We start from the raw sequence: 16286 nt of genomic DNA, 5'->3' as shown, positions 1-16286 counted from the left end.
CTCCACCAGGGCTGTACTTGTGCAGATATGTAGCACTGTAGGGGAAGAGAAAAAGGGAAAACCACCTTGGTATAACTAAAAATTTCACCAGCCTCATATGGGTGTTTAACACTGCTCAGCAACTGGTTAATCTAACAAACTCACTTTTCCTTTCTATACATTATTTTACACACTTTTCTTCTATCTGCTGACCTTTTCCCATCTTCACGTTCAATAAACTATCTTACCTCAATTTATTGAGGTATTTCATTAAAAGAGAGTTCCTTCATTTCCTCTGTATGAAATCTATACATCATCATCTATCTCTCCTGTTACAAGGAGAAACTATACCTTGTCCTATCAAAGGTGTATTCCTTTGTACCCTCTCAAAGAGATTCTTCTTTTGATTATTCTATCTGCTCTCTGATTTCAGCAATCTCTCCTTCTCCATTGAATCAGCCTAAGAGATTAGAGTCTCAGCTTGGGCTGCGGCATAGTAAAACATGAATGATGCATCCTAGAGCTGTGCAAGGGGAGAGAGAAGACGGGCACTCTACCTCTAGTTTTTTTTTTGTTTTTTTTTTTTTGAGATGGAATTTCACTCGTTGCCCAGGCTGGAGTGCAATGGTGTGATCTCAGCTCACTGCAAACTCCACCTCCCGGGTTCAAGCGATTCTCCTGCCTCAGCCTCCTGAGTAGCTGGGATTACAGGCGCCCACCACGCCCAGCTAATTTTTTGTATTTTTAGTAGAGACAGGGTTTCACCATGTTGGTCAGGCTGGCCGCAAACTGCTTACCTCAGGTGATCCACCGGCCTCAGCCTCCCAAAGTGCTGGGATTACAGGTGTGAGCCACTGAGCCCAGCCTCTATCTCCATCTTACAAACACAATTAAAAACTCAATTTCACATTGGTCTCCAGTTTTTACTCCATTTCTTGGCTCCCCTGCATAGCTGAATTTCTCTGAAGAACTGCCTATTCATCTTTCGTCACTTCTACCCTCCCCTTACTGGGCCATATATATATAATTATCATATCCTTGATTCATCGTGTGAAATAATGATGAGAACGCACCATGATTCCATTCAACCCTCAACCTTGTACAATCTACTCAGGTGAGCTTGCTCTTGTCAAGGTCACCAAGTATATACAGTCGACCCCTGGTATCCATGGGGGGTTGGCTCCAGGAACTTCCACAGATATCAAAATCCTTGGATGCTCAAGTCCCTTATAACTTAGGCATATTCTCCCATGTACTTTAAATTAGGAGCCCCAACCCTCAGGCCATGGACAGGTACTGGCCTGTTAGGAACCAGACCACACAGCAGGAGGTGAGCAGCAGGCGAGGAAGCATTACCGCCTAAGCTCCGCCTCCTGTCAGATCAGTGGTGGCATTAGATTCTCATAAGAGTCCGAACCCTATTGAGAACTACACACGCAAGGGAGCTAGACTGCATGCTCCTTATTAGAATCTAATGCCTGATGATCTGAGATGGTGCAGTTTCATCCTGAAACCATCCCCCACCCACCCACCCCCAATCCATGGAAACACTGTCATCCAAGAAAATGGTCCCTGGGGACTGCTACTTTAAATCATCTCTAAATTACTTGTAATACTTAATACAATGCCCGTACAGCACCTCATTTGCATGGATTCAACATAATACTTAGCACATGGAAAATTCAAGTTTTGGTTTTTGGAATTTTGTGAAAATTTTTTTTCCCTGAATTTTTTCAATTGTGGCTGCTTGAATCCACAGATGCAGAACCCCATATATGTGGAGGACCAACTTTATTGTCAACTCTTAATTTACACTTGTCTAACCTTCACCTTATTCAGCCTGTCACTCATGTTAAACACTTTAACTACGTCCTCCTTGAAATACTTCCTTTAGCTTTTTTTTCTTTTTTTTTTTTTTGAGACGGAGTTTCGCTCATGTTGCCCAGGCTGGAGTGCAATGGCGCAATCTCAGCTCACCACAACTTCCGCCTCCCAAGTTCAAGCGATTGTCCTGCCTCAGCCGCCCAAGTAGCTGCAACTACAGGCGCCTGCCACCACGCCTGGCTAATTCTGTATTTTTAGTAGAGATGGGGTTTCTCCATGTTGGTAAGGCTTCCTTTAGCTTTTAAATCCCTCCCCTCTCAAACTCCTGTTTTTCCTTCCTTTTCTCTGGATGTTCCTCTCAGTCTCCTTCACTGGCTCCTTGTCCATTACCTAATTTCTAAATATCGAAGCAGCTCTGGATGAAGTTATAGGTCCTCTGCTCATCTCTCTGGATGATTTTATCCATTCCTATTGCTTAAAATGTGCTTGCTGTCAATCCCTAAAATTTTATATTTAGTCCAGACTAATATAAAAATCATCTCTAGCTGGCATCTCTGCCTGCCTGTTGTATAGGAATCTCGAAATTAATCCAATGTTAAGCATGTTTATTGCCTTCAAACCTGCTCCTCCCCTAGTCTTTGCCATCATCTCAAAACAGTCTTCCTTGGTGCTTTATTGGTACTTATTACAGCAAGGAGGACTTGCCCAACTTTCTACAACTTCTCGCATGTGAATTTTACAGATACTTACTTTTTCAATGTCTGTAAAAGTCCATGGTTGGTGCTACATCTGTTTTACTCACCACTGTTTACCCAGTACCTACCACAAAAGCTTGTATAGAATATTCAGATTATTTGTTCAATCAATGAATAAAGTGTTAGCAAACATACAGAAGTCAGGAATGATTGAATATAAATTTATTATTACTGTATGTTCTATTTAAGTTTTCATGTTCTAAAAATGTATCCCAGTTTACATGTCTCATATGCCCTTTGGCAGTCATCTTAGTCATTACCTGAGGTGTTCGTTGTAACTCATATAAACTGAGTTCCCATGTTTTGCTTAATGGTTGAGTTCCGTTTGTCTGCACGGCCTGAGACATTGCTGGAAATAAAAAAGAGAGAAAAACAATTTTAGTATTTGGAAGGGAAGTGCTATGGTCTGAATGTATGTGTCCCACCAAAATTCCTATGTTGAAATCTAATCTCAATGCAGTAATATTAACAGGTGGGGACTTTGGGAGGTGATCAGGTTATGAGGGCCCCACCCTCATGAATGAAATTAGTGCCTTTATAAAGGAGGCTTGATGGAAACTTTTGGCCCTTCCAGCATGTTTGGACACAGAGAAGCAGCTATAAGGAATAGGCACTCACCAGACGCTGCATCTGCTGGTGCCATGATCTTGGAATTCCCAGTCTCCATTACTGTAATACATTTCTGTTGCTTATAAATTACCCAGCCTAAAGTATTTTGTTATAGCAGGCCAAATGGATTAAGACAGGACGTAAATCTCAAAACTGATTTTTAGTAATTGTTAATCTTGAGAATAAAAACAAATTATTCACTGGTTCTCAAAAATTAAAAAGAAGAAAAACTCAAGAATCTTTTACACTTGTAAATATGAACTACTTGACAGTAAAAGCCTACTACTGACTTCCTAAGAGCTGGCATACAGGAAGTACTTAACATATCAAAAGTGCTTAATTACTACTGAATATATAGAAGATTGTCTTAACCCAAAACAATAAATATTTTTTTTTTTTTTGAGACGGAGTCTCGCTCTTTCGCCCAGGCTGGAGTGCAGTGGCCGGATCTTAGCTCACTGCAAGCCCCACCTCCCAGGTTTATGCCATTCTCCTGCCTCAGCCTCCCATGTAGCTGGGACTACAGGCGCCCGCCACCTCGCCCAGTTAGTTTTTTGTATTTTTTAGTAGAGACGGGGTTTCACGGTGTTAGCCAGGATGGTCGTGATCTCCTGACCTCGTGATCCGCCCATCTCGGCCTCCCAAAGTGCTGGGATTACAGGCTTGAGCCACCGCGCCCGGCCTAACAATAAATATTTTTATGAAATTTACAGTCATAGAACTTAGAACTAAATCAGGAAAATTTCAGATTCTTCAGCATAGCTATCTAGTCTAACGCTGCCCAAGTTAAAATATCTACTTTATAGCACTTTAAACCACTAGTCATTCTGCCTCTATTTTCACAGCTTCACTCATGAAAAATTACCTTCAGAAAGCTCTTCCTAATGTTGAGACCCAAACTGCTACCTATTCATCCTATAGCTGTCCTCTGAAGACAAACTAATAATAATAATAATTAGTCTATAATTTTTCTACATGACAGTCTTTCAAATATTGGGAAAATGGTATCACATCCCACCTGATTTTCCTTTCCTTTTGGATAAATATCCTAGTTCCTCCTATTGTTCCCCATTTGACACCATTCAAAGTCTCCTCACCACTCTGATTAACTCTGCCTCCTTTCCTGATATAAATGAACTGAACAGCATAAGACCAACTTCTCTGCTTGTCTTTGAGTAGGGGGACATCTAGTATAAATGTGGGAAAGAGGGTTGTAGATAAAAAACTCACTCCTGTGGGGCACAGAAAATGAAGTGACTCCAGTCATACAAATATTTAGTAAATATCTATCACTAGTCAAGCAGAACTGCCCCAGGGTCCTTGTCTAGAAGGAAATACATGCAAATAGCTCAACTACAATCCATAAGAAAAAGTCTAAGACAAAGTCTAAGCAGGTATATAGACAAAAATAAATGGAATTATAGAGGTGGATTGGGGAATTTAAGGAGTTAAGGAGGCTTTGGCAGAGATGAAATAAACCTTAAAAAGAAAGGCATTATCAATCCAACAGAGCTTAAGGGAAAAAAAATAAATATATTAATAGAGATTACTACAGTGGAATGGAAGTATAAAAGAGGGTTCTAAGCAAATTACAGCACCATATATGGGCATGCTTGTGATTGGAAGATATTAAAAGTTTTAAACAGGGCCAGGTGCGGCGGCTCACGCCTGTAATCCCAGCACTTTGGGAGGCCGAGGCAGGCAGATCACCTGAAGTCAGGAGTTTGAGACCAGCCTGGGCAACATGGTGAAACTCAGTCTCTAGTAAAAATACAAAAATTAGCCAGGTGTGGTGGCGTGCGCCTGTAATCTCAGCTATGCGGGAGGCTGAGGTAGGAGAATCACTTGAACTTGGGAGGCGGAGGTTGCAGTGAGCTGAGATGGCACCACTGCACTCCAGCCTGGGTGACAAAGTGACACTCAGTCTCAAAAAAGGAAAAAAAAAAAAGGTTTAAACAGGAGAGTAACATGATCAAATTGTTCACAAAAACTCAAGTAGTATAGAAGGCAGAAGACTAGAAAGCAACTAACAATAAAATCAGTGAGAGAAAGTTGGTAAAAACCTGTATGATATTAACTATCTGAACTAAAGCAATTAAACATGGACAGAGAGACAGACCACTAAGTGATATACAAGACACTGGTATTAAGAAAGAAGGGTCAAATATGGCTCTGCGAAAGCAACCATTTTTTATTGAGAATACAAAAGAAAAGTATGCATTAGAAGAGCAGTACAGTTGCTACACACACTGAGTTCAGTTACTCACGGACCACTAAGGTAGAGTGGTCCAGTAGATAGTGGAGGCAAAAAAAAAAATTCCCATGCTTCCCTGAAGACACAACATGTCCCTCATTCCTGTACTCTGGAGCTAACGGTTAACAGACTGGTAATCACAGAGTTTGATTATTCAGTCATAGGCCCTAGCTACCATTTTATAAGTATTATTAGACACCTACTATGGCAACCCTCTCTTGTGAATCAAAGTGAAAGCTGCAAGCTTCTCCTGGTAGAATTCCTGCTATATGCATTCTTATTATAATCTTAAATTATTGCACTTAGTAGGCTAGATGGCACAATTTCTCCAAGGATGATTTCTAGTTACCTCAGCTATTATGAAGAATTTGGGGCACATCAAAGATAATACAGCTCAGAGAAGCTCTAGAAAGGAAAGGAAAAAAAGTACCAAATATACAATGGCCTTTTGTGACCAGCATGCCAAGGTCTCAAAATAAAACTGACTTGAAAACAGCATCCCTAGAAGATTCTCTTGTTAAAGTCAGAAGGGGGAAACAAAACCCCTCAAACTATCTGAAACGTGCCCTCCTTTTGCATCTAACATTATCATGCTTTACCATCACCATCAGCATATATTCCTTTTGTTCTTCTCTATTGCCTCCCCCAAAATCCTAAATGAACTATCCTTTCCCAAGGTCTCCTCCCCCAAAACAAACCAACGACCTAATACTCATTTAAAATTGCTACAATGCTGCTTCTAGTGGTAAGCCAACAGAAACTGAATTAAAGCAGTTAAAGCCAACAGATAGCTAGAAGAAGACTTAAAGACTGGGGAGGTACGGTGGCTCACAGGACTGCTTGAGGCCAGGAGTTCAAGACCAGTCTGGGCAACACAGCAAGATGCCATCTCCACACAAAAAAATTAAAAATTAGGTAGGTGTGATGTTGTGTGCCTATCATTCTACACACTTTGGAGGCTAAGGCTGGAAGATGGCTTGAGCCCAGGAGTTTAAGGTTTTAGTGAGGTACGATTGTGCCACTGCACTCCAGTCTGCAACAGAGTGAGACCCCGTCTTCTTTTTTTTTTTTTTTTTTTAAGGAAAAGACATTTAAAAAAAAAAAAAAAAAAAGGTGGGGGCGGCAGGCATAGTGGCTTACACCTGTAATCCCAGCCCTTTGGGAGGCCGAGACAGGTAGATCACTTGAGTCCCAGAATTTGAGACCAGCCTGGGCAACACAGCAAAATTCCCTCTCTATAAAAAATACAAAATGTTAGCTAGGAGTGGTGGCACACACCTGGAGCCCCAGCTACTCAGGAGGCTGAGGTTGTAGTGAGCTGAGATCACACCACTGCACTCCAGCCGGGGCAACAGAGTGAGCTCAGGTCTCAAAAAAAAAAAATATATATACACACACACACACACACACACACACACACACACATATATACACACACACACACACCTAATAATAGTGACTAGAGTAAGAAAAAGAGTTGGCCTGTAGTCCCAGCTACTCAAGAGTCTGAGGCAGGAGGACTGCTTGAGCCCAGGAGTTTGAGGCTGTAGGAGAGACCCTGTGTGGGAAGGGAGAGGGAAGGAGACAGAAAGTGAAGAGTTGGATGGGAGAGACATGAGAAATTGCCATCAAGACTTTATACTGTGGAACAGACCCAAAGTTAATATAATAAAAACCCTGGCTGTCTTCTTGTTCATAAGCTAAAACATAAAATACAGGACTTATAAAATTAAAAAAAAAAATTAAAATGGAAAATTGCAAATTTGGATAATCTCCAATATGTAGCTGAAAACATTCAAAGAACCTGAGAAAACTGACAAAATACAAACTAAAACAAACATACAACCCTTTGAATAAACCTAGCTATCAAAATAATTTTAAAAATCAAAAGATATTTTATCCTCTAAGAATTAAAGACCTACTTATAAGATATTAGTAGACAAAGCAAGCAGAAAAATAAGAGGCTTTGTTCCATATTAGCAAACAAAGCAGCCGGGGAAAAAAACAATGGCCAGAGTCTATCCAATGATGCTGCTTTGAAGATGACTCTAGTTGTTGAATTTGAGGTGAACCATGTATAAATATAGATGGCCAGCTTCTATGTAGATATTAGGCTAGTACAAATTAATCGTGGTTTTTGCATTGTTGGAATTCACTATTTGATACTGGAATATATTCTTCAATGTGGTTATTATATATCATTTTAATGGGCATTTCTCACTTTATTTTTTTTTTTTTGCTAATGAATTATTTGCTGTTTATGTTTACACTATGGAAATGGAGTTAGACAAAAAACAAACCTGAGTAATTTTCTTATTCGAGTTCAAAATGGTTTGTGAAGCACTGGAGACAACTCTCAACATCAACAATGCATTCTACCCAGGAACTGCTGATGAACATACAGGGCAGTGGTGGTCCAAGAAGGAAATTCTACAGGACGAGTGCGGTGGCTCACGCCTGTAAACCCAGCACTTCAGGAGGCCAAGGAGGGTGGTGGATTACCTGAGGTCAGGAGTTCAAGACCAGCTTGGCCAACATGGCAAAACCCTGTCTCTACTAAAAATAAAACATAAAAACAATTAGCCAGGCATGCTGGCATATGCCTGTAATCCCAGCTACTGGGGGGCTGAGGCAGGAGGATGGCTTGAACCTCGGAAGCAGAGGTTGCAGTGAGCCAAGATTGTGTCACTGCACTGCAGCCTGGGAAACAGAGTGAGACTCTGCCTCCAAAAAAAAAAAAAAAAAAAAAAAAAAAAAAAAGTTCTGCAAAGGAGACAAGAACCTTGAAGACGCAGAGCCATAGTGACCAGCCATCGCAAGTTGACAACGACCATCTGAGAACAATCACACAAGCCGATCGTCTTATAACTATATTAGAAGTTACCAAAGAACTCAACGTCTACCATTCTACGGTCGTAGCATTTCAAGCAAACTGGAAAGGTGAAAAACCTCGGTAAGTGGGTGTCTCATGAGCTGAGCGAAAATCAAAAACAGCACCATTTTTAAGTGTTGTCTTCTCTTATTCTACGCAACAACAATAAACCATTTATCCATTGGATTGTGACTTGTGACGAATGTGGATTTTATGTGGTAACTAGTGATGACCCGCTCAGTGGTTGGACTGAAGCACTTCCAAAGTTCCAAAGCACTTCCCAATGGCAAACTTGCACCAAAAAAAAAGTCATGGTCACCGTCTGGTGGTCCGCTGCTGCTACAGCTTTCTGATCCACTACAGATGCCGGCAAAACCATTACATCTGAGAACTATGCGCAGCAAATAGATGAGATGCACTGAAAATGGCAATGCCCGCAGCTGGCAATGATCAACAAAAAGGGCCCAATTCTTATCCACAACAGTGCTCAAATGCATGTCACACAACCAACACTTCAAAAGTTGAAGGAGGCCAGGCACCGTGGCTCACATCTGTAATCCCAGCACTTCGGGAGGCTGAGGCAGGTAGTCACCTGAGGTCAGGAGTTTGAGACCAGCCTGGCCAACATGGTGAAACTCCCCATCTCTACAAAAAATACAAAAATTAGTCAGGCGTGGTGGCACACACTTGTAATCCCAGCTACTCAGGAGGCTGAGGCAGGATAATCGCTTGAACCCAGGAGGCAAGAGGTTGCAGTGACCCAAGATTGCACCATTGCACTCCAGCCTGGGCAACAAGAGCGAAACTCCACCTAAAAAAAAAAGTTGACAGAATTAGGCTACAGTTTTGCCTCATCCACCATATTCATTGGACCTCTTGCCAACCAACTACCACTTATTCAAGCATCTCGACAATTTTTTGCAGGGAAGACACTTCCACAACTAGCATGATGCAGAAAATACTTTCCAAGAGTTCACTGAATCCCAAAGCATGGATTTTCACACTACAGGAATAAACAAATTTATTTCTCATTGGCAAAAATGTGTTGATTGTAATGGTTCCCATTTTGATTAATAAAGATGTGTTTGAGCCTAGTTATGATGATTTAAAATTCACAGTCCAAAACCGCAATTACTTTTGTACCAAACTAACACATGTGCCATTATTTCTAACATATATCCTACTACAACAGAATAAATCTTTCAGAGAACCAAAACTACTCAGGAGGAATTTCTAAAACTCCATTGGAGGAATTTCTAAGAATTCCAAATGCTAACCCATGTGCCAACCTATAACTGTTACCCTAGGACCAATTACAAGCAGAACACTCCTTGTGTCTACTGAACACTGCCCTGGAAAATTAATAGGAACTATCAAATAAAATATTCTGAAGTATTATACTTCTAGAGATACTAGTTATCTTGCACATAACCAAATTATATCTGATTTGGATATCTGTACTCCTGTGGCAAATAAGACTTAGGAGTGATTGACAAGTTAGCTGCACTTCCAGAATTTCCTGGTACCATTTGGAAAAACTACACTCTTCATGACTTTGCAGAATTTTCTAGTTCTTCTTTATCTTTCTGTTAAGTCTGTATTACAGTAATACGTTCTCTGGTATCTACAGTCTTAACTACTACCACATGGATGCTATCTTACCAGACAGTACAGCAGGTGATCCTGAGACCAAAAATAGGGGCAAAGTCTCGCAGACTGCCAAAATCACTACCTCAATTCTTATCAACATGTCACTGAACAGATACACTCTTGGAGAATTAGTGTCTCTTTGCTTTAGATCAGTATACATCTTCATTTAAATTTAATTTAAATTCACCCTGCCCCAAAATTGTATTTAATCTTTCCTCTTCTGTTTAGTGAGAAACTACATTTCTGCCTGTGGTTCCCCCTTGCCCAAACCAAGAATGTGAAATACATTTAGCTTCTGTTTTTCAGATCTCAATGAAAAGTGATTTCAATGAACAATATTTGAGAGTCGCCTATGTATAGATACTAACATATACACAGAGTACAAAAAGAGGAAAAGAACAAGAATGGGTGACCAAGATACAGTCTGAAAAGCTGAAGAGTAGAGTGGAAGCCAGCAAAGAAGATACGAAGCGAGATGCCACACAAAATGAGCTTAAGGATTTTTTCCAGTGACAAGAATGTGCTCCCTATACCACGACAGCCTAAATATCTTTGTCACACAACAGAACAAGATCTAGGTCTACCAGGGGCCTATCAAAAGACAAAATTATAACAAGTTTAAAGACACAATTGGCTTTTTCTTTTTTCTTTTTCTTTTTTTTTTTTTTAAGACAGAGTTTCGCTCTTGTCACCCAGGCTGGAGTGCAGTGGCGCGATCTTGGCTCACTGCAACCTCGGCCTACGTCCTGGGTTCAAGCAATTATCCTGCCTCAGCCTCCTGAGTAACTGGGATTAAAAGGCGCCCACCACCACGCGTGGCTAATTTTTGTACTTTTAGCCAGGCTGGTCTCAAACTCCTGACCTCAGGTGATCTGCCCACCTCAGCCTCCCAAAGTGCTGGGTTACAGGCATGAGCTACCACGCCCGGCCCACAATTGGCTTTTATTTGGGCTCCTGGAATTGGACAACATCTCATTTTATAAAATAAAATGACTTCCAATGAGAGGAGAGGAGGTTGGCTTTAAAAGAAGAAAAAGGCTGAAGAAAGCAGAAACAGTACAAAAAGCAGACTGGTTGTTTCAAAGATGCTTTCCTTTAAAAGGTTAAAACAGGGACTTCCTTATTACGAAGACTCAGGCTGACTATAAACTCCTATTTTTTAGAAAACTGGCCTATTTCCAAGTTTGACTATGTGGCATTTAGCACAAGTGACTCCATTCTGGTTTGTTCTGATCTGGTGGGGTCCAGAGAAAGAGGCTAGTCTAGAACAATAGCCTCCCATAAATGTTTCACAGGCCCAATTTCCAATTACAGCTCATTAATTATACTTCTGAATAAAAAATATATCTCTAATAAAAATATAAAAAATTAGCCGGGCATAGTGGCACCTGCCTGTAGTCCCAGCTACTTGGGAGTCTGAGGCAGGAGAATTGCTTGAAGCCGGGAGACAGAGGTTGAGACAGCAGTTGCAGTGAGCCGAGATTGCGCCACTGCACTCCAGCCAGGGCAACAGAGTGAGACTCCACCTCCAAAAAAAAAAAAAAAACCATAAAAGATCTAGAAGAAAAGAGGGGCAGCCTAAAAGCAAGATAAAATACCCAGAAGACTAAAGGTTCATATTTCGCCTCACAAAATTTTAAATCCTGCATACAAAATCAACAAAAGACACCATGAGCAAATTTAAAAGATAAGCAATAGCTAAGAAGAAAGTATGTGCAACATATGTAAATTAACAAAGGACAATATCTGTAATATATACTGAGTACAACATCAAATCCATTTAAAAGACAATTCAATATAAGCAAAATGATGAATGAGTAATTGACAGAAAATATAACCAATACAATTAAATTGTGCTAAATTTCACTAATAATCAGTAAATTGCAAATCAAAACAATGTGTTCTATATAGGCTCTATTTTTCACCTGCGATGTTGACAAAAATTAAGATGACTAATATTTAGTTGATATGGTTTAAGATTTGTGGTCTCACCCAAATATCATGTGGAATTATGATCTCCAATGTCGGAGGAGGGGCCTGGCAGGAGGTGACTGGATCATGGGAATGGATGTCCCCCTTGCTGTTCTCATGATAATGAGTTCTCGTGAGATCTGATTGTTTAAAGTGTCTAGTATCTCCCTCTGCTCTCTCTTCCTCCAGTTTCAGACATCTAGGACCTGCCTACTCCCCTTTTACCTTCCGCCATGAATGTAAGTTTCCTGAGGCCTCCCCAGCCATGCTTCCTGTACAGCCTTGCAGAACCTTGAGCCAATTAAACCCCTTTTCTCTATAAATTATCCAGTCTCAGGGAGTCACAGTAATGCGAGAACGCTAGTGTTTAAAAGTGTGTGCATAAACAGGAATTGTCAAACCATCGGCAAAGTTCTGGGGACAGAACAATTTGGCAGTTGAGGCATAATTACAGTATTTAGCATAAGGAATGTATTTCTTGAATGGAAAATGGTTGAATCAAGCTATATGGGGCCATTACACAATCTCTATGGACATGCTGTAAGAACTATACAACACAGTGGCTCATGTCTGTAATCCCAGCACTTTGGGAGGCCAAAACATACATAGTCATCCCTCAGTATCTAAGAGGGATTGATTGGTTCCAGGACACCCTCTGACTCTCCCAGATACCGAAATCCATGGATACTCAAGTCCCTTATATAAAAAGATACAGCATTTGCATATAACTTACACATACCCTCCTGTGTACTTTAAGTCATCTCTAGATTACTTACAATACTTAATATAATGTAAACGCTATGTAAATAATTGTTATACGGTATTGTTTAGAGAATAATGACATGAGGAAAAAAATCTGTACATGTTCAAATGCAACCATACCATTTTTTTCCCTAATATTTTCAACCTGTAGTTGGTTGAAACCACTGATACAGGAAGGCAGACTGTATTTGGTCTCTTTTTTTTCCTTGTATTTGGTCTTAGTCCTTGGTTCCTGGCACAGATCATCTAAAACCTTTGGAATCCCTGAGTCATAGGGGTGAGAGGAGCCACTTTTCTTATTCACAGTAAGCCCCTTTCAACCATACCTGAGTTTATGCTAATACGGTTACTCTAGGTGGACCCCTAGATAGATTCAGGACAGGGACTGGTTTCCAGAAGAACCAACCACAAGATTAGAGGGTCAGAACATTCAGTCCCATCCTACCCATACCACTAAGAAGAGAAAAAAGGTTGGAGATCCAGCTAATTACTAATGGCCAATGATTTAACCAGTCATGTCCATGTAATGGAATCTCCGCTAAATTCTTAAATGATGAAATTTGTGGAAGGTCAGGGTGCCAGAAGGGTGATACATTCTAACTCCATAGGATACGAGCTCCTATGGTTGGAACCCTGACCTCACTCTCTCTACCTCTTAATATGCTGTATCTTTTATAGTGCCCTTTTTATAATAAACTGATAAATATAAGTAAAATGCTTTTCTGAGTTCTGTGAGCCATTCTAGCAAATTATCAAACCTGAGAAGGGGACTGTGGAAATCCCCAACTTATAGCCAATTGGTCAGAAGTACACGAGGCATGGGCTTAATGGCATCTGAAGTGGAGGCAGTCTGTTGTGGGGACTGACCCCTTAATGTGTGGGGTCTGGCAGTCACTCTGAGTAGCGTAATCACTGACTTGAATCAATTGTTGGACACCCAGTTGGTGACTAAAGAGTTGGAGAATTGTTAGTGTAGAAAAAAATCCACATATATAGTGTCAGAAATGTCGTGAGAAGAAACAGATTACAGAAGTAGATGTATTTCCATTTTATTATCTTTGATTGACATACAATAAAAATGTACTGGCTGATGTAATTATCTTACCTGCATTCCTTATAAGTAACAGTAGTGCTCCCAAAGTGCTGGGATTACAGGCATGAGCTGTATGTTTTAGCCACACTTGCCATCTTTTTCTTCATCAGTCTTGCAAAGATCATTCTCATTTTAGAGTCCTTTCACTAGCTTGTCCTTCTGCTTGGAAAGGAGTGATTTCTTCCCCAAAGATTTTCCCATAGCTAGCTCCCTCATACATTCTAAAGAAATTCTAACCTTTCTCTCATGCTCTCTCTTTTCTTAACCATAGCATTTTTATGGTTTCTAAGCTTTTTAAGAGTAGTTATCTCTTATTTACCACAATATCCCCAATACCTTGCACTGTACCTGGCATATAGTAGTCATTTCAATAAATATTTGCTCAAGAACTCATCAATGGTGATGAATAAATAAAAAGATGAGTTGAAATTAGGCAACCTCAACATTTCACATTTTCATGCCTAAAAAATAACCCAAAAAATCCCCAACATAGGAGTCCAGACATTCTTCACAGTCACCTTGGTTTACTGCTTCAACTGTGCTTGGAACCCCCACCCTAGCCAGCAGCTCAGAGTCAGCCCCCTGCTACCTCCTCACAGAACCCTCTAGCAGCCCCAAGGCTCCTGCCACCACTTCAGTGCTACCTCTTAGCCGCCTCCCATGATGACAGCAACCCCTACCACCAGAACCATCAACTGCCAGATTAATCTCGAGCTTTGTCTCTACATCTACCGAATTCATGTCTTACTACTTTGTCCACAATGATATGGCTTTGCCATGACACTTCTTCACCAACGTCATGACGAAAGAAGATATAATGAGAAGGTGACGGAGCTGCACAACCAACAGAGAGGCCTAATATTCCTTCAGGCCATCAAGAAACCAGACCGTAATAAATGGGAGGGCAGGTTGAAGACAATGGAACATGCATTAAACTTGGAAAAAAGCATGAATCAGTCACTACTGAAAATGCATGAACTGGTCATTGACAAAACCACACACATTGTGTGACTTCACTGAGATGCATTACCTAAGTGAACAGTGAAATCTATCAAAGAACTGGGTGACGATGTTCAACTTGTCCAAGATTGGCGGGGAGGTGGGTCTTAATCTAGCATGGCAGAGTTAACTCTTTGACAAGTACATCCTGGAAGACAGTGATGATGTGAAAGAAAATAGAATCTTGGGACTCTAAACTCACTATGCCAAAGGGAAAGTAAAGCTTAGGAACTAAGTCAGGCAATACTGCTTTCCTTTTGGTCCCAGATAGCTATAATTTCACAACCGAGACATACATAGCCGCATCCATAAGCCACGTTCCCACAACAATAGAGGGCCACATATCTCCCAAGATGGCTTCCCTCATCTTAATCTAAATCTTTCAGGATACATATCTTCCCTATAAACCAGCCCGAAAACTGAGTTCTGTTGAAGCTCACCTTAACAATGTCAATTACCAGCTTATATCCACAGGTAGAAGACAAGGATAAAAACCAGAAATCATCCCTTGGACTACCCTGAGATGAATGTATAATTGACTTTTTCCCCTACTCCCTCTTTTCACATGGAAAATATAGATATACTGAGGCTAATCAGAGCCTCACAAGAATGTAAACATTTGCCTCACTCCCTACCCTCCCTCCTTTAATCCTCCTGCTTGCTCTTTCCCTCTTTAAATAATCAAGTTCTCCCAATCCCCTTTGGAAAAAGCACAGGTCACAGATGCTCCTGTGACTGTTTTTTTTTTTTCCAGGATACATCCTCAACCTTGGTTAAACAAACCTCTAATGGCAGAGACCTGCCTTAAGTCACTTTTTGGTTAACAATGATGTGCGAATCCTTAGGCTCACTTCCCCATAGCCAATGGGGGTGACTTCCCTGGTAACCAGTGCAAGGCAAGCATGTTTGGTTATCCTAACTTTTCTGTAAGTTGTACCAAAATACCCATTTAAATTCTTTCATTTGTACCATTCCTTCAAATAAAGAACTTTGGCAAAAAACAAACAAACAAACAAAACCCAAACCAAAACATGGGAAAAGGTATGAGAAAAGAAAGATTTAACAGTTGGTTTATTTTCTATACGAAGAGAAAATATTTTCTACATTTCTGCATGGTCAGGTTATTTCTTAGCAAAGAAATCTATCCTTTGAAGGACAAAACTGGACATTTTAATGTAATAATAGACAGTAAGAGACTTACCTCTCTGGTACTATGTGTTTACATTTCAAGGAAGATGAAACCTCAGACTATGGAGACATTCCAGGGGCTGTAAATTTTGAAACTAGTCTGATCTCCCTCCTCACCCCAAATATTGATTTACATTCCAAAGATTAAGAACCTAGGTTCCTCCTCAACCTTCTGCTCTTAAGGATTAAGATTTATATCAGGAAGCAAAGGTCTATCTCCCTCTCTCAGGAGCTGGGGTTGAACAACATATATACAAGTTCCCAGATTAGTATTTTCTGGTTCCTCATATATCAAACGGATATCCTGCTCTCATCACATTGTCCTGGGAA

General features: G+C 40.5%; 1 protein-coding gene across 3 annotated transcripts in view; it reads right to left on the bottom strand.

The window, feature by feature from the left end:
• Window positions 1–16286, bottom strand: part of RNF2 (ring finger protein 2) — a 55078-nt gene that overhangs the window by 11896 nt on the left and 26896 nt on the right. For all 3 annotated transcript variants that reach the window (XM_033196436.1, XM_033196437.1, XM_033196438.1), the window contains exon 2: window positions 2819–2907. In XM_033196436.1, coding sequence (XP_033052327.1) covers window positions 2819–2905 — 87 coding nt within the window. In that variant the 5' untranslated portion in view covers window positions 2906–2907. The remainder of the gene's footprint in view (window positions 1–2818; window positions 2908–16286) is intronic.

This window comes from Trachypithecus francoisi, unplaced genomic scaffold (genome assembly GCF_009764315.1).
Source record: "Trachypithecus francoisi isolate TF-2019V2 unplaced genomic scaffold, Tfra_2.0 Lachesis_group5, whole genome shotgun sequence".
Classification (NCBI taxonomy): domain Eukaryota; kingdom Metazoa; phylum Chordata; class Mammalia; order Primates; family Cercopithecidae; genus Trachypithecus; species Trachypithecus francoisi.
Note: the sequence above shows the minus strand (reverse complement) of the source record. Positions and strands in the feature narration are given on the sequence as shown.